We start from the raw sequence: 22,939 nt of genomic DNA on the forward strand, positions 1-22,939 counted from the left end.
CAAAGTCCACAAGTGCTGGTTTCTTAAATTAGTTACAATGGAATTTTATTTTTTAATTTATTTTTAAATACATCTTTATTGATTTCAGAGAGAGGAAAGGAGAGGGAGAGAGAGAGATAGAAACATCAGTGATTAGAGAGTCATTGATCGGCTGTAGCCCACAACCCGGGCATGTGCCCTGACCGGGAATCGAACCCTGATCGCCTGGATCCCAGGTTGACGCTCAACCACTGAGCCACGCCTGGCCGGGCACAATGGAATTTTAAACCATATCTATGAACTTCTAGTAAGGTCTCTATTAAATTAATATCCATTCAGATATCTTGTATGCTGAATGAATCTTTTTATTGTAAATAATTTTAGGATAATATTATGCATTGGTCATTTGGAAAGTATTGGTTCACATTACTTTATACAGTATTAAAATTCACTGTTGTTAGTTAGCATCATATCACCACCAGTCTTCCCTGAAAGTCCCTTAAGTATTGAAAAGCTGCCAGGCTCACACACAAAAGGTACAAGTTTTCCCCAGTCTTGATTTTTAGCTTGATAGCTTGAATTGCGTCACTGGTAGCAAATGTACAAGTTGTTTTCCTTGAAGTGACATGCTTACTTTTCAGTTTTGAGAGACTGACAGTTAAACTATCAAATAAAGATGTTATTCAATGAAAAAAGTCAGTTGTTCAGCTCACAACTAAGTCACAAGTGCTTTTCCTCAACAACCACATTTCGATGTGCAGAAGTGCTTAATGCGTACTTCCCCCTTACTCAGATATAAATAAGAATCAGCGTTTAATAACACCATCCTTACTGCTTTGTCAAGGATGTTCTCCAGTGAAGCAGAACTTGTTTTTCCACCAGCGGCCGTGAGGAATAGAGTGACTCCTAGCACAGGGCGGTGCCCCTGCCTTGACGCAGGCTCAGAAGCCAGTTTTACTGACTTTTCTTTTATACAGTCATTGCAATGTCAGTGTAGACGCAGGCAATGCCTTAGGATTTCTATAAAAACAGTTTTAGCCTCACGTGTCTCCTGAAACTGGTCTGGGGGGGAACCCCAAAGGCCTGCAAAACACATTTGGGGAACCACTGTGTGGAAAATTAAACTTAAAAATAATGAAGACTGGTTTTCCTGGCCAGTGCGGCTCAGTTGGAGCATCGCCCCAAGGGGGCAGGTTCCATTCCCAGGCAGGGCACATGCCCAGGTTGTGGGTTCGGTTCCATCAGGCCACGTTCCTGGGTTTCAGGTTCGATCCCCAGTTCGGCGTGTGCAGGAGGCAGCCTTTCCATGTGCATTTTTCCCCTCACTCCCCCTTCCTCTCTAAAACCAGTAACTGGTCATTTTAAAAATAAAAAGGCAAGTTTTTAACTCAGACTGTTTAAAAAAGAAGAAACACACAATAATAATATAATATAGGAAACTAACAAGAGAAGCGAAACTGGGAAACATGAGTCTCGTATTCACACGAATGGCCCGGCTCCTGCTCGGTGACGCGCTCCCGTGTGGCCAGGGCGAGGCAGCAGGTCGCGTCTGTCTGGGTGACCAGCGTCGCCTGTCAGGGGGGTCAGCGCCTGGAGGGGCAGCTCTGGCTGCTCACTGTGGAGGAGATTTCACAGAATTGGATGTGCTGGGTAAAAAGAGGCCAGAAACTTCTTACGGAACCTAAGCAGAATTAGTAGGACTCTGTAGAAGGTTAAGCTTCTCCCTCCACCTCTCTCTCTATTCCCAGCAGATGTGTTACTAAAATATTAGCAATTCCTGGATTTGTTTTTAAAATCACCTTCTTATTTTATAGAGATGGAGACAGATCCAAGGACATTTTTGATGAGAGGCTGCACCCGCTGACAGTAAGTATCAGTTGTACTGAAGCTGTATTCTTTCTCATACAATTGTGTTTATTCATGATGATTTGCTTTGAAATTAATCACTAGAAGAAAATTACTCTCTCCAGCTTGAAGTTAAAATTATCTTCCTTTGGTTTTCTTCCTCATCTCATGTTCTACCTAATTATTTTACAAAGGGAATGTTGTATAGGAAATATGTCAGTAAGAACTGAGCTTCAGCTTTGTGCAGGTGGTGAGCTAAGGTGAGTAAACATGCCCCCTCCAGAAACATGTATCCTTTTAAAAGATAGTTTTCAGTAACATCAAACAATATGAATATTTGTAAATAAACCTAACAGATATGTAAAGATCTCTGTGAAGAAAATTAAACAACTATTTAAATTTTGAATTAATTAGAATGGCAAAAAAATTTCCAGTTCCCATCTTCTGATGCCCTAGAGCAATATGTGACTGCTGCCTGCTGTTTAGCACGGCACAGCCTTAGGGCCCTGTGGGTACAGGAAACTGGAAACACATTTTCAGAGTTGGTTGCAGAGAAGTAGGACATGAGGGTGAAAAGTCCTTTGAGCCTAAAGATAGCTTACATTTACATAGAATTCTGTATGGGGAAGGTGAAAAGGAACATGGAACTTTTCTGAGGTTGTGCCTGCATTTATCTTAAATGAGTGTCAGTATTGAATATTGTTTTTTAAGGTCCCATTGTTTATATTTAAAAGACTAAAAGACATGTCACCCAATCAAAATTATTTTCAGGGGCACGTGGGCACAGGTAGGAGATGGCTCTCAGGAAAGCACTTTTTGTTTTTCTTCAGTGGATAGTGACATTGCATTTTTCCTCCTTTCAGCAGGAAGCGGTTCCAGAGGAAAACTTCGATCGTAATCCTGATCCTGAAACTATTTACGGATTCATTCGGCCTTTTTTCAATGACCTAAATCTAACAGCTGAATTTTCAATAACAACTTTGGTAACATAGTTCTTTCAGAACTTTATTAAGGGAAACCTATCAGGGGAGGTGAAATACACACATTTGAGCTTAATAATCATTATGATTTCAAATGCCCTTGCTTTTCTCATCCCAAAACACTTGCTATTAAAGGCAGCAGGAGAGGTTTCCTCTTTCTCCCTCCACACCTCAGGAGACATGCGCACATGCACTGCACACATGTGCACACCTACAAGGTGTGCTGATGGGGCAGGATGTTGGCAATAACAGAATGTTGTGGGCCCCAGGTAGTGACCGGTTCAGTGTAGGTCTAAGCTGAGTCCCAGGCTGTATTCCCCAGGCAGTTCTAATGTGTGTCCTGATTGGGATCTAAAGCCCTAAATTCTCTGTTCCTTGGATGATGGGTGTTCACCCATCCTTGCTGTCCTCTCGTGCCTGCCTGTGAAGTTGCCCAGGATTGGCGTGCAGTGGTGCCTGACAAGGCTTTGCTAGTTGCCTGCTAAGCTACAGCTGTGTGAGGACCTTTGTGTCATTCATACAGAATTCCTATGATCAGATTGTATCATCTGGAATAGGTGGTCCTATTCTAGTGAGAAGTAATGGGATTGTACTAATTCCTGCTCCAGCAAACCTAAAGGGGAAAGTCTGCTGCTTGGTCTGGAGGGAAAGATTCCTTAGGTCAGTGCCTCCTCCTTCAGTATTCAGTTCAAACCTTGGAGAGGCAGCCTGTGCTTCTGAATAGAGACCCCTGAATGGGCAATGGGTCAGATGCAGGACTTTTCATGGAGCTACCAGCCACTTGGAGTGCTTAGCACATGCTGGAGAAAGGCAGGAGTGGGGCTCCCATGAGGGGAGCAAGTGATACAGGAGGGAGAGCATCTGGGTTGGAGGAGGCGGGTGTTTCGTAGACGAGTTAAGCTCGATGCACCTACAAGACAGCAGAGTGGAGGTCTCTAGAAATCACTCGAATGCATGGAATTAGAGCATGGATCTGAGCTAGAGGTAGGGAATTAGGATTAGCTGTTCAAATGCAGAGAAAGCATGTGAGTAAAAAGTGTACAGAAGATAGAACAGTGACATGAATAGGTATTCAGTGGATATTTATGGAATGAGCAACTTCTTGGCAGCATTTAGCATTTTCACCACACTCTCTCTCTTGAACCTCACTTATCTTGACTTCTTTTTGTTATTTTCTCCTTTGACCACAACTCTAAGCCATTCCTGGGCCCTTCTCCCTTTAGTGTGATAGTCCTTACAGATCTAAGTGCTGAGGATGGAGAGACCTCACTGAACTGGAAAGATGAGGAGCTCTGTCCTTACAGGCAGAGGGGACAAGTGCAAGATTCTGAGATGGGAATGTTTTTTTTGTGACTGAGGAACAGTGAGGTATGGCCATTGTGCTCTGAGTGGAATGAAGGAAAGAATGTAGGACATGAGGCCATAGAAGGACAAGTCGTATATTACAGGGTTTGTAGGTGGCAGGCCATGGGAAGAAGTTCCATTTTTATTTGGTTGATGGGAACCCTTTGTCAGATATTGAGCAGGGGAGAGAAGTGCTCTTAGTTAGAGGCCGTCCTGGCTACTTTTGGGGAGAAGAGACTGTAGCTGGGAGTCCGAGTGGAGACCAAGAAGTCAGGAGCAAATAACAGTGACACAGGTGAGAAGTGACAAATAGAAGAGATAGCAGCCTGATTTCCAATGACAGGTGGAGATGACAAGAATTGCTTACTGATTGGAGCAGGGTAACTCAATTGGAAGTTTTTGGCCAAGCACCTAGACCAGTGACAGTGCCCTATATGATGTTAGGGAGTGCTTGGGGAGGGGGGATGAAGAGCTCCGGTTTGCATGCCTGAAGGCACCGATGGCCTTAGCAATAATGCTTTCAGTAGAGTGTCAGTGCCAGGGGCAGACTAAAGTGGGTTAAGGAGAGAATGGGAGATGAGAAGCCTCATCAGGGAATTTACTGTGAACAATGTGAGGAAGCAGTCTTGGGGTTGCAGGGGGTGGGAGGGGAACAACATAAACACATTCACATTGAGGGCAATCTCCGGAGGACAGAGGATTTGTCGGAGTTGTTCTTCAAAAGTGGGATGGGAATGACTTCTCTGATAGAAGAGTTTCAGTGAGAAGAGAAATCTCAATTCCACCGACATAGGGGGCAAGTGGTATAAATGAATGAATAGTGCCACATAGCACATCTGCCAGTGAAGGTGATGGGAAGTTGCGAGATTGCCAACGTTGTGTAAGTGCCTCTAATTATTCCCATAAAGTAGAAAGTTGAACATTGTAAATAAGTTCATTCTCAAAATACCTGACAGCCCTGAGTTTTGGTACATTGTTGGAAACTTTCACTAAGAAAACATAATGTTCAATAACCATTTGTTTTTTTAAATACAGTTGAGTTTCAATACCTTTAGTAAATCTGAGCTGTCAATCTGATAACCTCAGACAGTAAATATACTCTTTAAAGTGGGACTTTCTTCTTTTTGTCAAATGGCACACATGCTCTTCTGCAAAGCATCCTTTGGGGTAACAAGGCACCGCTTGCCTCTATAGCCTTTATTTAGCTGTTAACTTCACCCAGTTCTTTGTGGAATAGACATCGAATATGTGAAAGAAATCAGAAACCTCGCCAGCTACCTGGCAGGTTTAGAGGAGGACCAGGGATAGACGCTGGCAGCTGTTACCGCCTGAAACCAACAGAATTGACTAAGCTTCTGGTTGTGTGAGACAGCGATGAATTTCATGAAATGATAATGGAGATGTGAAGCTTGGGGGATATAACAGGACTGTTCTTTGTGTGCGTGTGTGTTTCTTTCAAGGACACTAAGTCCAGGAATACTTGACAGCTGCTCGGACCTGCCTCAGGCACTCCTGTCTGTCCTGCCTGTCCTGCTGCACCCACAGCAGCCACTGGGGGGCTCTCTTGACAACCAGGTTTTATCTTCTGCTTGTGCCACAAAAGGAGTAGTTACTGTGTAAAGAAGATACAAATGTGCTCAGTGTTACCAGGGATTTACATACTCAAGTGCTCTGTAAAATCGCCCCATAACTACCAGCCAGGTATGAAGCAGTGCGCATGGCAGGCACTCAAGCATCTGCGCCGGGCCTGGGTGTGCTGCCCTTTACCAGTGGGATGGTAATAACATTCCTTCAGGGAGCCCTTTGCCAAGGTGTCCATTCATTCCTGTGACCGAAAAGTGGGCTGGGGGAAAATGGGCAAAGTAAGCAACAAAAGTATTTGATTTGCAGCTGTGACTTGGCCTCTGGCTTTGGCTGGCCCAGCAGCCTCTGTAGAACCTAAGAGTAAAAGGCGTGTCAAAAACAGATGAAATCTGTCATTCCTAACAGTTCTTATCGCAGCACTTAAACTGAACTAGAATCAAAGACCAGTGTTCTACTTTTGCAGATTTACTTAGAACGACTTACAGTTTATGCTGAGATCGACATTTGCCCCACGAACTGGAGAAGAATTGTTCTGGGAGCCATTCTTCTTGCTGCCAAGTATCTGCGCGACTGGGTTGTACGGAATTATCGCTTCTGCCAAATCCACCAGGGCATCACACTCAAGGACATGTGAGTTTGCAAGGTTTTGGTGACCTTTCTCACCATTTTCCAATACCTCTTTTGCCCCCATAATGTTTACATATTAAGAAATATTTTTAAAGGTTCCATTGTGCAGAGAACTGAATGAGGCATACAAGTACATTCATTTTTCTATCCACATTTGCTATAACAATTCATATTCCTCACTAATCAGTAGGCCTTCATGTGCTATTGTTTTAATAATCTTCGTGATAATTTGAAATGTAATTTTCTGATGTTTATTTGGAAATATTTTACAAGCTAACATCCTAAAACAACAGTGCTATTAATATCTTCATGGCTTTCTGAAAGCAGTCTACCAGTTCCAGTCTTTTTCTTCCCCTCTTTTTCATTTTTACTTATTTATTCTTTTTTTCCAGTTAGAGTTTACATTCAATATTATTTTGTATTAGTCTCAGGTGTACAGCATCATGGTTAGAAAATCATACGCTTTGCAAAGGGAAATGATGTGCTATTTGTATTTCTCTGACTGACTTATTCCACTTAGCATAATCCCCTCTAGGTCCATCCATGCTCTCACACATGGTAAGATTTCACTCTATGGAAAGATTTCTTTTCATGGCTGAGGAATATGCCATTGCTTTTTCATCCACTCATCTATTGATGGGCACTTGAGTTGCTTCCATAGCTTGAGGATTGTAAATAATACTGCAGTGAACACAGAGGGCATAGATTGTTTTGAATTCGTGTTTTGGGTTTCTTCAGATACATACCCAGAAGTGGAATCACTGAGTCATAAAGCAGTTCCCTTTGTAATTTCTTGAAGAAACTCCATAATGTTTTCCACAATGACGGCACCAATCTGCATTCCCACCAAAAGTGTGCAGTGTTCCCTTTTCCCCACATCCTCCTCAACACTTGCTGTTTGATGATTTATTGATGATGGACATTCTGACAGGTGTGGGGGGAAATCTCATTGTGGTTTAATTTGCATCTCTCTCACGATTAGTGATGTTGAGCATCTTTTTATATGTCTGTTTTCCATCAGTGTGTCCTCTTTAGAGAAGTGTCTGTTCAGGTTCCCTGTCCATTTTTATTTGGATTGTTTTTATTTTTCCTGTTGAGTTATATATGTTTTTTATAAATTGTGAATAATAACCCCCTTACCAGATATATCATTGTCAAATATGCTTTCCCATCAGTAGGTGGTCTTTTTATTTTGTTGATGTTTTCTTTTGCTGTGTTAAAACTTTTTCGTTTGATGTAGTCCCATTTGCTTATTTTTTCTTTTGTTTCACTTGCTTAGGTAATCTATTAGCAAAATAATATTACTAAGAGAAATGTCCCAGGTTTTACTGCCTGTTTTCTTCTAGGAAATTTATGGTTTTGAATCTTAAATTTAAGTTAATAATTCATTTTGAGTTTATTCTTGTATATGGTGTAAGGAGGTGGTCTACTTTCATTGTTTGGAAGTATCTGTCTAATTTACCCAACACCATTTATTGAGTTGACTGACTTTACTCCATTGACTGATCCCTCCTGCGTTGTCAAGTATTAATTTACCATATAGGTGTGGGTTTCTTTCTGGGCTTTCCATTCTGTTCCATCGATCTATAGGTTTGTTTTTATGCCGTTACCATGCTGTTTTGATTACTATACGCTTGTAGTATAGTTTGAAATCAGGTTGCATGATACCTCCAACCTTGTTTGTTTTTCTCTCAATTGCTCTGACTATTCAGGGTCTTTTCTTGTTCCATATAAAATTTTGGCTTATTTGTTCTACTTCTGTAAAATACATCTTTGTTATCTTGATAGGAATTTAATTGAATCTATAGATTGCTTTGTGTAGTATAGACATTTTAAAGATGTTATTTCTTTCTATCCATGAGCATGGTATATGCTTCCATTTATTTGTATCTTCTTCACCTTCTTTCTTGAGTGTCTTGTAATTTTCCAAGTACAGAGGTCTTTTTACCTCTTTGGTTACATTTATTCTTAGTTATTTTTTGTTGCAATTATATATGCGATTGTTTTGTAGTTTGCCTTTTTGATAGTTCATTATTGGCATATAAAAGTGCAACTGATTTCTGGATATTTATCGTGTATCTTGCTACTTTACTGAATTCATTTGTCAGTTCTGGTAGGTTTTTTGGTGTAATCTTTAGACTTTTCTATACATAGTAACATGTCATTAGGAAATTATATGACAGTTACTTATTCCATTCCAATTCTGTGGCCTTTTACTTTTTCTTACTCTCTGATGACTCTGGCTAGGACTTCCAGTACTATGTTGAATAAGAGTGGTGAAGGTGGACATCCCTGTCCTGGTTCTGATCTTAAGGGAAACTATTGCAGTTTTTCTTCATTGAGTGTGATGTTAGCTGTGTGTTTGTTATATGTGGCCTTTATTATGTTGTGATATGTTCCATCTGTTCATACTTTGCTGAGAGTTGTTATCATAAATGGGTTATGGAATTCGTGAAATTTTTTTCTGCATCTCTTGATATGACCATATAGTTTTACCTTTCGTTTTGTTCATATTTATGTGTGTCATGTAAATTGATTTGCAGATATTGGACAGACTTTGTATCCTAGGAATAAAGTTCACTTAATCATGATCTTTTTCATGTATTGCTGAATTCAGGTTGCTAATATTTTTTTCAAGATTTCTATATCTATGTTCATCAGGGATAGTATAGTATAATTTTCTTTCTTTTTAGTGTATTTATCTGGTTTTGGAATTAGGATAATGTTGTCCTCATAAAATAAGCTTGGGAGTCTTCCATCGTCTTGAATTTTTTGGAATAGTTTGAGAAGGATTGGTGTCAGTTCTTTGAATATCTGGTAAAATTTACCTGTGACATCATGTCCAGAACTTTTGCTTGTTGGAAGTTTTGTTTTTTATTTTAATTATTACAGCTTCTATTTTATTAGCTGTAATCAGTCTATTCAGATTTTCTATTTCTTTTTTGTACAGCTTTAGAAGATTGTATATTTCTAGGAATTTATCTCTTCTAGGTTATCTAATTTGTTGGAATATACTTGTTCATAATCTTTTCTTATAATCCTTTGTATTTCTTTGCTGTCAGTTCCTACTCTTTCATTCCTGCTTTTATTTATTTGAGTCCTTTCTCTCTTGATGAATCTGGCTAAAGGTTTATCATCTTGCTTATTTTTTCAAAGAAAACCAGATCTTGGTTTATTGATCTTTTCTATGATTTTTAAAATTTTTATTTTGTTTATTTCCACTATGGTCTTATTATTTTCTTCCTTCTACTCAATTTGGGCATTGTTTGTTATTCTTTTTGACATTCTTTTAGGCATAATGTTAGATGGTTTACTAAAATTTTTCTTATTTCTTGAGGAATACTGGTATATGAATTTCCATCTTAGAACTGCTTTTGGTGTATTTAATATATTTTGGGTTGTTGTGTTTTCATTTTCATTTGTCTCAAGGTACCTTTCGATTTCTTTTTTGATCTAATTGTTAACCCATTGATAGTTTAGTTAAATGCTACTTAATTTTTCTAAATCTTCACTTGAGGATATGTATTTATTGATTCTTAGAGAGAGAGAGGAACCTTGATCCGCTGCCTCCCATACGTGCCCACACCAGGGATCGAATCTACAACCTAGGTATGTGTCCTCATAGAGAATCGAACCCTCAAACCTTTGGTGTATGGGACTATGCTCCAACCAAATGAGCAACCCAGCAGGGCAGTTAGATGTTATTCAGCCTCCATGTGTTTGTGTGTTTTTCAGTTTATTTTGTAATTAACTTTTAGTATTATACACTAAAAATTAGTCAGAGAAGATGCTTGATATGATTTCAGTTTCCATAAATTTATTGAAACTTGTTTTGTGTCCTAACATGCAGTTTATTTTAGAAAATATTCTCTGTGCACTTGAAGTATATTGTGCGTCTTTGAGGATAAATTCTCTGAAAATATCCATTGAATCCATATGGTTTCGTGTGTCATTTAAGATGGGTGTTTCCTTGTTGATTTTCTTTCTGAAAGGCCTATCTATTTATGTCAATTGGGATGTTCAAATCTCCTCCTGTAACTGAATTACTGTGGATTCTGTAGCTGCTTTATATATTTAGGTGCTCCTATATTTGTGCATAAATATTTACAAGGGTTATATCCTCTTGTTGGATTGATCCCTTTATCACTGTGTAGTGTCCTTTTTGTCTCTTATTATAACCTCTTTTTTAAAGTCTCTTTTGTCAGATATACGTATTGGTACCCCAGCCTTTTTTCCCATTTGCATGAAATATCTTTTACCATCCGTTTACTTTCAGTCTCCATGTTTCTTTCATCTTAGTTGGGTCTCATGTAGACAGAATATATATGTCTTATATTCTCATTCAGTCAGCTACCTTTTGTCTTTTGATTCGAGCATTCAAGTAATTGACATTTAAAGTGATGATTCATCGATATGTATTAATACCATTTCGTTCCTTCTAACTATGTGTATGTTTTTCCTTTTATATTCTTAAAGAAGATCCTTTTCCTGCAGTTCTGTTTTGGTATTAATGAACTGCTTTAGCTTTTTCTTGTCTAGGAAGCTCTTTCTTTCTTTTTCAATTTTAAATGATAGTCTTGGTGGGTAGAGTAGTCTTGCTTGTAGATCCTCTCTTTTCATCACTTTGAATATGTCCTGCCTGTGCCTGTGGCCTGAAATGTTTCTGTTGAGAAATCAGTTACAGTGCTCACTTACTAGATATTAGCATGGCCCGTGCACAAGGATGACGTGCAAATTTGTGCAGCGTTCCATAATTTTAGTCAGTGAAGCATGCAACAGACTGATGTGTATCAGAGGGAAAGGGAGGGGGAGTTTTGGAAGAGATTAAGCAAAGAACTTATAGGCATATATGCACAATACATGGACACAGAAAATAGTGCAGTAAAAGTTTGGGGACGAGGTGGGTGTAGAGTGGAAGGGGTCTAAGGGGAGGGAAGAGACATCTATAATACTTTAAACAATAAAGATAAAATTAAAAGATAAAAAGGAAGGCTTTAACAGTAAAAAAAAAAAAAATCAGTTGCATTCTTTTGGGAGCTAGCATTTAGGTAACTAATTGCTTTTCTCTTGCTGCTTTGAAGGTTCTCTCTTTGTCTTTAATCTTTGCCACTTTAATTGTGATTTATCTTGGTGTGAGCCTCTTTGGGCTCATCTTGTTTGGGACTCTCTGCACTTCCTGGACTTCGGTGTCTTTTTCCTTCACCAGGTTAGGGAAATTTATAGTCATTATTTCTTCAAATAAGATCTTAATTACATGCTCACATGGTCTCTCTTTTTTCCTTCTGGGATCCCTATGATGCTGATATTGTTATACTGCATGTTGTCCCAGATGTCCCTTAAACTATCCTCATTTTTTACAATTTTGTTTTCTTTTTGCCGTTTTGTTTCTTTTGCCTTGTTTCCAAATCACTGATTGAGTCCTCTACTTCATGTAAACTACTGGTTATTCTTTAAGGTGTACTCTTCATTTCAGATATTCTTCCTTTTGACTGGTTCTTTGTTTGTTATAGTCACCTGAGGATATTCTTCCATTGCTTTTCAGAGAGAGTAGAATAGAGGAAGGGAGGGAGAAAGGTGGAGAGAGAGAGGATCATCGATGTGAGAGAGACACATCGACTGGGTGCCTCTTGCGTGCACACAGGCTGGGGGTAGAGTGTGAACCAGCAACCCAGGTATGTGCCTTTGACCGGGAATCAAACCCATGACCCTTCGGTGCTCACAGTGATGCCCTAAACACTGAGCAACACTGACCAGGGCCCGAGTAGTTCTATTTTATGATTTCTAGGTTCTTTTTCATGCTGTTGAAGTTCTCACCAAGTTTCTTGAGCATCCTTATAACCCCTGTTTTGAACTCTGTATCCTGTAGATTGCTTGATTTCATTTTATTTAATTATTTTTCTGGAGATTTCTTCTGTTCTTTCATTTGAGGCATGTTTCTTTGTCTCCCCATTTTGACTATCTCTCTGTGTTTGTTTCTGTGTATTAAGTCATTCTGCTATGTCTCTCTGCCTTGGTAGGGTGGCCTTATCTAGTAGGTATCCTGTGGCACCCATGGCACACTCTGGAATCACATTAACTGGTGCTCCAGGAATGTTTCTTGTGTGAGATAGGTAAGCCCTTCTGTTGTAGTTTAGTCATCATTGCTGTTGGCCCATCTATGTGTGGGATTGATCCTCATGCTGAGTGACTGTGAGGATTGACCTTGACCACAGTGTATGAGCTGCTGTGCAGGAGCTTCCACATGAAGCAAAATTCACCTCAGCAGGCTCTTTGCTTCCTGAGATCTCCCTTTGGATGTGCTGCTTATGGAGCTAATTGCTTCCTGTTCTGATGCTTTCTCAAGCTTGCCACTGGGTATATTGGCTTTGAGGCCTTTTGGGGTTGACTCAGTGCAGGTCAGTGTCAGACTCTACCTGTGACTGGCCCTGGGCAATCACCTTGGAGCTATAAAGTGAGTCACAGTTTGCTGCTGCCCTTGCTTTGACTGGGAGTGCATGGGAAGGGCCAAGCTGCTCATCAAGGCCACCTCCCACCAGCAGCGAGCTTTGGTGTAGGTCAGCCAAAGTCCCAAGGCACTTCACAATCCACCTTTACCTGCCTCCACTTGGAGGGTGCCTGTTAAGCTCAGTCACTAAAAGAGCCTCTGGCAGCACCAAGTTACTTGAGTTAGGGTCTCAGTGAGTCATCAGGGAGGGGCAAATGGTGTTCATCAGGCTGATACAAATTCAAACTTGGTGCCAGTGCTGAGTCTCAGGCCACTCAGAAAAAAATTCCCAGGGTACATCAAGGCCAGTTGACAAATGCTGGGTGCACATAGACATTTTTGGTGGAATGGTGTCTGAGAGAGTCATGTAGGGTGAACCAACAGAGTTTCTCAGGCCCAAACAAACCAAGATTTGGTGGTTTGAAGGGATGGTTCTGCAGCAGTTGAACATCAGAGGGAACATTGGCCCCTGACTTGAAGCTACGCAATTCAGTCTGTCCTTGATTCAGCCGGGACCTCCTGGAGATCCCCAGCGCAACACGGCAGGGCTGTTAGGATTCCAGAAGGTGGAGCTAGTGGATCTCTTATGAGGCTGGGGTGGCACTTGTTAAGCTCTAAGGAATGGGGATGGGAGGAAAAGGCCCCTGAACCAAAGCCATACAACTCAGTCTCTGACACACCCTGAATCTGCCCAGACCCCTACACCCTGGGCCCAGGTAGCTGAATTTTCTGTTGGATATGAGCTCTGCGGAATGAGAGGACAGAGAGTCGGAGGGTGGGGTTATGCATTCTCTCAGGCTGATGTCATAAGAAAAGCGTCCTCAACGAAGAAAGATGATGTCTGTGGGCAGTGGGGGAGAGGGACTCAGCACAGAGATCCTGGCAGCTGTCCCTTAGCTCTTTCCCCAGAGCCACACATCCCAGTTTCTTTTCACTAGTCTGCACTGAGACACCGTGTTTTCTTTGTGCTTAGGGTAAGTGACCATAAACAAGATTTTGTGTGCTGGCTCTTTAAGAGGGTGCCTGGGTTTCTGTGGGACTCCTGTCTCTCCCTGGAAGACAGATCCCTGATGATTTTCATAGCCAGATGTTGTGTGGGCTCCTTTTCCTGGCTCTGGTGCTCTGGGCTGGGTGCTGGGCGTGGGGCTGAGACCCTGTGCTTTAAGAGGAGACCTTTGTAGCTGAGATAGCCCTCTGGGTGCTTGGCCAGTGCACGTGGGAGCCGGGGCCAGCCCTTTTCAATCTCCGCCCTTCCTACCAGAAGCCTCTCGATGTGGCTTCTTCATAAATCCTTGGTTATGAGACTTCTGTTCAGCTAGTCTTCTATTGGTTATTCAACTTGATGGCTCTATACTTTAGTTGTAGTTCCATTTTTGTCCTGGGAGGAGTGAGGGTAACTTTTACCTGCTCTACCACCATTTTGGATCCCTCTCAACATTTTTCTGTTGTCCCCAGTCCGTGTTTAAGGGGCATACATCTGGCCTTTGAAGTAAATTTTTGGCCACTGTTATGGCCTTAGCGCCACTAGACTATTGAGCTGGTTCTAGCTTAAACCTGAGTCACACATTGTATATTTGCATTTACTGGTCTTTTTCTCCTTTTATCTAAAGTTCTGTTGTTAAAGAAACCATGATAGAGGATTAGCCACAAATATAGGTTTCAGATACCTGTGCTCTCTCCTGCTCTTTAATGAGCATTTCACATGTTTAAAAATAGATCTGATGATTTAGGAAGGTCCTACCTCTCAGGCAGTTAGAGAAACATCCCTGGCCTCTCCCAGTGCCCACCCTGTTTGAGAATTTTCAGGGGCACTCAGCAACCACAGCAGTGCTTTGTGGGAAGCTATAGGTTACCCATGAGGGTGCTCCTCAGAGCTGGCATGCAGAGATGGGAGTGGAACCCCAAACATCACAAGGAGTTTTGATCTGGCCACATTAACTGCTGTGAAGGGCCCTGAATGCGGTAGGCAGGATGAGCCCAAAAGGTATTTCCAGCAGACAGAGTGCCCAAAAGGTATTTCCAGCAGACAGTGAAAATGTCTTTGTGTAAAGGGAATCCAATATCTGGTGATGAAAAAAGATTTGACTTTGGGGTGGTCTGCACACAATGCTATATACAGATGATATATCAGAGAATTGTATGCTTAAAATATATGTAATTTGATTAACCAGTATGACCTCAATAAATTTCATAACAATTTTGAAAAATGTGTTTGTGGGTGGCATTTAAGAAAATGTGAAAGGACCCCTCTAGATTATATTTAACATCATAGGAAATTGAGATGATGGTGGGCAGTAGCAAGAATTTGTTTCTGTTACCTTTGCTTGTTACTCTAGAGAAGACCCTTTCAGAATGACCAAAATTCATATTGAGAACTAAAGTGAGAATAGTTGTGATGAAGAGAAGGGGCCAGGGATTATCAGTAGCTTTCAATGTGGCTTTTGGTAGAAAAGCAGACTTTGATAATCATGTAAACTGAGTAGTCAGAGTGACCTTGCTGGTAGTGATCTTAGCAAAGGGTATGACAGTAAATAATAAATTTGAAACCAATGCAATTACTTTTTGGGGGGAAGTTGCAGAAGCTAAAGTGACTTTGACACCACTGTCATCAGTCTTCCATCTGGTCCCTTAAGGGAAGGATAATTTGTGCTCCTGAACACTAGCTCCACCATGGTGGCAGCTAAAGTTTTCTAAAAACCTGCGACTCAGCTGGTGCGGCTCTGGTTCTAGTTATAACATCAGAGAACCTGCAGGGAAATGTGTGAGGTGTCATCGATGTGAGCTTCTGGGGAAATGGCTGCAGTGTCTAGGTACAGACCAGTTGTAGAGAATGGTTTTTGAGTATGAACAGAAAACACCAGGAGCTCTGTTTATAACAGACTGCTTTTGTTTATGATCTTTGGTAATTGGAAGACACTATAACCTTGTTTCATGTACATTGGTATCATCCACCTGGTGTTGTCTCCTATTGGTAGTGATCTCCTTGGAGTCTAAACTGAAAAATTGGTGTCTATCAGCTTTTTCTTAAAACTTTCCAACATCAATGTGTCTTTTTAGAATATGATTTTCCAGGGACATCTGTAATATTTTAAACAAAAATAAAATTTAAAAGTAAAAAAAAAAAAAGTAAAAAAATATATATATGATTTTCCTTCAAAAAATAAGTTGAACTGAGCAGCTGCTACTCAGGCAATTTGCTATGCCTGTGAATAGCCTGCCCTTCAGCCATGTAGCCATTGGAAAACTAAAAAAACAACAAACAAAAAACCAGACGCTGCATGATCTGTAGTCATCACGCTTTGCTTCATGATTAATCCCTGTTAACACGCATGGTGACCCTAGGAAGGTGCTAAACGTCACAATTAATGTGCAGTTGTGATGAAAATGTAAATGGGACAGTAAAGTGCATCTATTCCTGTATTAAGTATTGTTTATCTAATTATCAGAATATTACCTGGTTTACATTTCTATAGACTTGTGTCCATTTGAACAGGAAATTAATTTTGGAAGTAGGTTGAGTTAGGTTTGAAGTGTAACAAGTGAGGAAAACCTGATTTCCGCTCATATTCTGACTGTTCTCCATACCGGAGAACATTAAGCTTTTGCTGACCTATCCAATGGATAAAATATTAAAGCTTTAAAACTAGGAAAGCAAATATGTTTGAAAAGCTTCTCTTATGTTTGTTGAGGTATTTATCATTTTATTAATGACTATCAAGGGATGACTGTGAAGTAGTACAATTTACTGTAATTTTATATTTATTTAACTTCTTGGAAAGTGACAGCACTATGGTCACATAGCAAAGGGACTGCTCCCAAATTTCCTTTCCTCCTTTATTGAACGCAGCTCACCTGGGAATGTCCCCCTGCTGTTCTGGGAAGGGGCAGGGCAGGCTGAACATTTCGGGATCTCATCCCCAGCATGGGGAACACTGTTTGAGTTTGACTCTAGTGCTCGCTCAGAAGCCATATCATAAGGTGGGCTTAGTCCAGCCAAGACATCGATCTGTAATCTTCTGCCTTCCAAAGTTTTAAAAGTGCATCCAGGTCTGTGAAAGTGACAGTTTCTCTCCCCAGCAAGGTTCAGGTGAACAGAAACTTGCATGTGCCCTTTGACATTAGCCCCGTGCACTGGGGGCGGGGAGGGTTCCCCTTTCCCCCTGAGTGTGGCATCTTTGTTTATTTATTTACTAGAGGTGATTCCTTGTTGCCTCAAGACTTGTCCCTCTAAGATAATAGTGGCAGCTCTCAGTGCTCCGTTTGCTGCCATGGCCATGTGCCCGCTCCTGTGTTGGCACATCTCTCCTTTCATGAGCCCCTTCCTGGCACAGGCCTGGTGAGGAAGCCCGCAGGGTCTCAGCTGAGAAACAGCCCCGCAGCTCCTGCCGCCCGCACCGCAGCGGGGCCTGTGCGCGGGGAGGAGCGGGAGCCTCCAGCTGCGCTGCCGGGACTCTGGGGAACGAGCCCGGGCCAGCAGCACAGGGCTCAGGGGGACGTCCCCTGCTCCCCCTTGTCCCGAACTCAAAGTGCTGGGGTGCGGAAGGGCCCCCGCCCTGCGCCCTGGGCGCTGTCTGAGCGTTAGCGCAGCAGCGCAGCGGGGCCTCTGCGGTCTCGTAACTAAGTCAGAGCAGCCTCGGGCTGAGCCGGGCCTGCGGGCGCCCGGGACTGACGCGCCCGTGTGGGTTTTGTGTTTTCCTTCTTCCTCAGAAATGAGCTGGAGACGCAGTATTTATTTCTACTCCGGTTTCGCCTGCACGTCTCTGCCAGTGTCTATGCCAAATATTATTTTGACCTTCGGTCCCTAGCAAGTGACCACAAATTGCCTAATGAATTTGCTTGTCTGCGAAAAGAAAGAGCACAGGCCCTGGAGGTAAGGCTGCGGAGTCGCAGAGTGGGGTTTCCACCAGACACCAGACACCATCTGTGGGTAACTCAGATTATGTAGGAAAATGAAAAGCTTTTTAAAGTACCAGGGTGAAGAAGACTTATTAACTCTTTCACATATTTCCGGTATCTTTTATGGCTGATAGGAAGAATCCCACGGTTTAAGAAAATTACGTTTTCTGTGACTATGATTCAGAGTATTTTAAATCAAATTTAATCTTTGATGGTTTTTTTGAAACTGTTCTTTTTTGTAACCATACATGAATAATTTCTTACAATTGAATCACTAATCATATCTACAAACATAACCTACTTACCATCTTAACTCACTTTGCAAGTTCATGCCTTTTCTGTATATGTCACAGTTCCGTCCCGTGAGTTTGTTAGACAAGCTCACCTGAGGGACCTGTATTAATTGTGGAATGTGTGTTCCAAATACTGGGAGTAGAAAGTACACGGGCTTTTAATGGAAATGGTAAAGTACATGGAACAGTCATATTTATGGCTTATGACCTTTGGTGATACAACAAAATTATTCACAACTGAAATGGACACATTTAAAATGGACACTTTCTGTGGGACTTCGATCGCACTTTAGGAAACGGCGTGTTTCTACCATAATTAAAGTGCAAGTGAAACAGTACCTTGTGGTGCTTCAATCATTAGATCTTTCCTACCTTTCAGGAAAGTACAGCAGAAGCCGGCCTCATTTAAATTTGCTTAGAGCAGATAATAGCTAATAAAGACTGGGTAGAATTTAAGTAGCTGAGGAAACACTGACTTTGCCCCCGTGTGTTTATTATATTTAAGGGACCAAGTGCTCAGGCAACAGGTGATAGTGTTGTTAGGAGCCTGTCACGCCTTAGACACCATTGAGAAAACCCAAACTTTAAAATAAATCCTCCGTCCCCCGTTCCTCTGGCCATCTAATCACAGCCCCTAAGAGACTCGCCTCAGGGAATTAGCTTAAAGGAGAAGCCCAAGGGCTCGGCAGGGAGCCCGCAGCTGCCCAAGGGCAGGAGCTGTCACCCGCCTGAGGAAGCGGCATGTGCGGCTCAGCGGTGGTGCTTTCTGTGCTCAGGCTGCAGCCCTGTGATTTCTAACGTGTCTGTGCTCTCTTTGATTTCTGCTCCTAGGCCATTTCCAGATATTGTGAAAACAAAAGCCTGTGCAGGGCGGCTGTAAGAAAATCCCGCAGCTGTGATAACTTTAGTGCTGCGCAGCGGGCCAGTGCCATCTTATCTTAAATGAGGAGTGAGGGGCTGGGACATGGTGAGCCCCTCATGTGCCACGAATGGAGAATTGTCACCGCTCCTGCTCAAACCCAGCTAAGTGATTTCCTTTTAGGGGAGAAATGAGGGGAATTAACATGGTCAGCTTCTCATCTACAGTAACAAGGGCTGTGGAAATACCAAGGTGCCTCTTCCAGCAAGTTTAGTATTTCCTCTTAAAACAAAATGAAAACTTTCAACATCATGAGGAACTCTTTTAGCTTAAGCTTAATCCATGAGCCTTAGTATTTTTCATTTCCCTTTTGATTATTTTAACTACTAGAGGATATTACATTTGTTTATTTTTGCATTCAATTTTTGGAAAAATGGGAAATTTGTATCTTAAACTTTTCTAAATTTCTAGTAACCACCTACATAACATTCCCTTTTGAGCTTTGATGTTCCCATTTAGAAAGCTTAAAGTACCTATTTCTATATACTATAGTTACAAATGCTTTAATGTTTACTTTGATATTGGGGTGAGGGCCTTTTTGGACATCAGATATTTCTTAAATATTTTTTGTTGCTCCCTAGTTCAAAATTGGGCACTTTTTTTTCCATTATGAGTTATTTCCTTTCCTCCTGAACTTTTTAGACATTGTTAGTGTATATGAATTATTTTAAAGTAATTTTAATTATGAGTTTTAATTTCAGTTTTTTAGACTTTGAAGACTTCACTTTTTAAAAAATTGATGTTAGAGAGAGAGGTAAGGAGAGGGAGAGAGAGAAACGTAGATGTGGGAGAGAAATATCTACCGGTTGCCTCCCTTACAGGCCCGGAGACCAGGGATCAAACCCAAACCCGGGTATGTGCCGTGATCAGGGTCTGAACCTGCGACACTCCAACAACTGAGCCACCTGGCCAAGGGAAAGATCCTCTTTAAAAGAAATTAAGTAACAACTCCTCTCATTATGAAAATCACATATTCTGTGGCCTTTATCCTTTGAGTATTCTTGTATAATTGGCCTACAACCTGCCAGAATGAACTCGTAAAATGGAGATTTCTGGTGGTACAGAAGCTAGAGGAAAAGAGTGGCTGTTCTCTTTTTTCTTTTTAGGAACTATCTTGCTATCAGGTGGCTTTTGGTAATCGGTAGTTCCAAGGGCTTATATTGAATAAGTGACTTATTCTACCTATAATGCATTCCATCGACTATCATCTCTGGAAATTATTTTTAAAGAAATTAGCCAACTGATTTCTAGAAAGTAACTTATGATTGTCTGATATCCATCTCGCTTTCCCTGTGGGACTGTCTATGATGCCCTATTTCCTCCTTGAGCTAAAATGTGTCTGTGACGTCAGAATCTCCTCTCCTGCTCTGCAGTTACAGTGGCAAATTGTAGGAGCAGCACATTGGCAAGGAAGAAATTATAAAATTAGAACAGTTCTATCACATCTCTTTTTCAGGATTTTCAAGTATAAGCTTTCAAAAAATTTACCATTTTTAGAGTTGGTAATACAGTAGAAAAAAATGAGTAGAAAATATTCACAAGGATGATAGTAAAAAATGTCATTAATATTGTTTTAAATATTTTCTAGGTTTTACTGGGTTGCATGTAAGTATGTTTAATAGTTCACTAAGATTATCAAACTTTTGGCAGGAATAGCTGAACAAATTAAAATTTCTTTTAAAGATTAGGTGCTTAAAGCCAGTCTGTATTAAAATGTAAGGAAATAGTTAGGTTTTTCTGTAACATTTTTTCTTTGTATCTTGGAATATACTGCGGACTGACTGTAGACTGTGCTGTACATTCCGTCATGATAGGTTCCATGGCCTCGTAATACCTTAACTTTGGTTCTCCAGTAATTGGTGGGCATACTCTATTGAATTCCCCTCCGAAAAATATACCTTAGTAATTTTCCAATTTACTTCTCCTTATTTTAAAAGTGGATATAAATAATACCATATTTTAAGTTTGTGTTTTATAATTGTATAAATTTGAAAAGTTTTCTTAGCTGAAAATGTGAGAATTTACCTTACATGTTGACAAGTTAAATTAACCTACATTGACATTTTTTTCCAGGTAACAATCTATTTGACCTCTTTTTCCCTCTTTCCCAGGTGTGTTCTTTCTCTCATGTTTTATATGTTCCAGCATCGTGCCTGCCAAGCTTTTTATTTAGGTTCCCTCCTTTCTCTAAATTCTATATTTATGTCAACTTTTGTAGTGTATGCCAGTAAAATTATTTAATCAGGCACAGAAAAACTAGTATAACTTGGAAAAGGTTAGATAGAATTTTTATTTGATCCTGAAGTTTTCCCCATTGTGAATACTACATTCTGCACAAACATTCATTTCATCGGCTTGTGTGGTGTGTATGGTTTTGGCTTCCAGTAACGCACTTGTTTGCAGTAATGAATCCTCAAGTTCAATTTCAGATTGTTTCCCACACAAAATTAAAACTAGACTTTGCAAGTCTAGAGTACTGTGACCTTTTAAATTGTAAATCAAAAATTTTTCATTTTTAATGCTTACTGAATCATTTTCTTTCCCTAGTGAGAGTTAATATTTGAAAGTAGTAAGATTTGCTTTACAAATGTATATAAACACCTATGAAATTGTTCGTGGTGATAAATTGGAGTAGGTATTTTGATTTATCATCAAAGACTAACTTTGGGAGCCAGCACTCTCTGGGTTGAAATCTCAGCTCTCTTTATTGCTGTGTGCACTTGAGAGGATTCTTCCCTGTGCCTCAGTTTCCTCTTGTGCAGAATGAGGACTGACAGGGTGGTTATGAGGATTAAGTGAGGTGAGACCTGTAGAGCACTTGGGAAGGGGCCTGGCACTTAGAGAAGTGCTAACTAAGCATTACCTTTGACTTAAATGCTCTTTGATTTACTTGGATTTTTTTTCAAATTTATAACTGTACTATATTAATAAACATAATCTAAATAAGTTGCTGAAAACTTCTCAACAGTTATATGAATTACTGAGTCAACAAAGCTGTCATTGAACCCATGTAGTTTCAAAGCGCTATGCCTTTTTATACACATTTGTTGAATAATTAAGCATTAAACCTAAAGATTTATATTACAAAGAGAAAGATTAGGTATAATGATTTTACTTGGATCTGTGGCTTGAAAGATTATTAAAAAGTGCAGGACACATTACAATAATGTGTGAAGCTCCATGATTGCCAGTATTTTCTCATATTTTATAAAATTTCGAAGCATAAGTGAATTGACAAGAAGTGTTTGTTATTAAATCGCCCGGCAATACTCTCAGTATTCTGTTCATTTAATTATAATCCTCCTAAGTAAGATGTTGAAATATAAATTTATATTATAATAAAATTGAAAGTAAAGTGAGGATTTTAAGGGAATAAGAAAAGAGGGAAAATTTTGATTAAAGGTGTTTGCAGCCTGCTGTGTGTATCTTGTGTCACTTACTTGCCATGTGTGCTGCTAAAAAGTGTCTTTTATGTAAAGCTGACTTGGCTGTGGAAGAGCTTATCTTTGAGTGATTTCATGGAATAATTTAGTAAGTAACATTGAAACCCTGAAAATACTTACCTTGTGGACACATTGCCATTTAAATGTCTTCATACTGGGGAAAGGTGTTTACATTTATATGCCTGAGTTTTAATCTGTTTTCAAATTTAAAAAATAATTTGTAAATGTGTACTTAAATCATTTAAATTCCTAAATTAACTATCAAACTACACTTTGTATAACATTAAGAGCTTTTTCATCATTATAGTGAAAAATAATCTTAGCTTAATGTTTCTCTGTCCTCAGTGAGTGTAAAGGTTTGTAGTGGACGTGACATTAGGTGGTAGAGAGTCGGAAAACAGATCCTGTTGCCCTTTTCAATGCCATGGTAATGAATTTGGATTTTATATTAGCTGTAGTGAGGAGCTCTTGAAAGATTAGGCAGAGAAGAAAGAAGATCACTTAATATTATTTTACATGTAATTATCAAAATGTGATCAAAGGTA

At 40.3% G+C, this 22,939-nt stretch overlaps 1 protein-coding gene across 2 annotated transcripts in view; it reads left to right on the forward strand.

Annotated features, from left to right (window-relative positions):
• LOC148094336 (cyclin-Y-like protein 1) overlaps positions 1-20,162 on the forward strand; it is a 42,905-nt gene extending 22,743 nt beyond the window's left edge. For both annotated transcript variants that reach the window (XM_087825062.1, XM_087825061.1), the window contains 5 exons: positions 1,794-1,845; positions 2,688-2,807; positions 6,196-6,362; positions 17,551-17,713; positions 18,864-20,162. In XM_087825062.1, coding sequence (XP_087681188.1) covers positions 1,794-1,845; positions 2,688-2,807; positions 6,196-6,362; positions 17,551-17,713; positions 18,864-18,974 — 613 coding nt within the window. In that variant the 3' untranslated portion in view covers positions 18,975-20,162. The remainder of the gene's footprint in view (positions 1-1,793; positions 1,846-2,687; positions 2,808-6,195; positions 6,363-17,550; positions 17,714-18,863) is intronic.
• The last annotated feature ends 2,777 nt before the right edge of the window (positions 20,163-22,939 follow it).

The sequence above is a fragment of the Miniopterus natalensis genome, chromosome 1 (genome assembly GCF_054644295.1).
Source record: "Miniopterus natalensis isolate mMinNat1 chromosome 1, mMinNat1.hap1, whole genome shotgun sequence".
Taxonomy (NCBI): Eukaryota; Metazoa; Chordata; class Mammalia; order Chiroptera; family Miniopteridae; genus Miniopterus; species Miniopterus natalensis.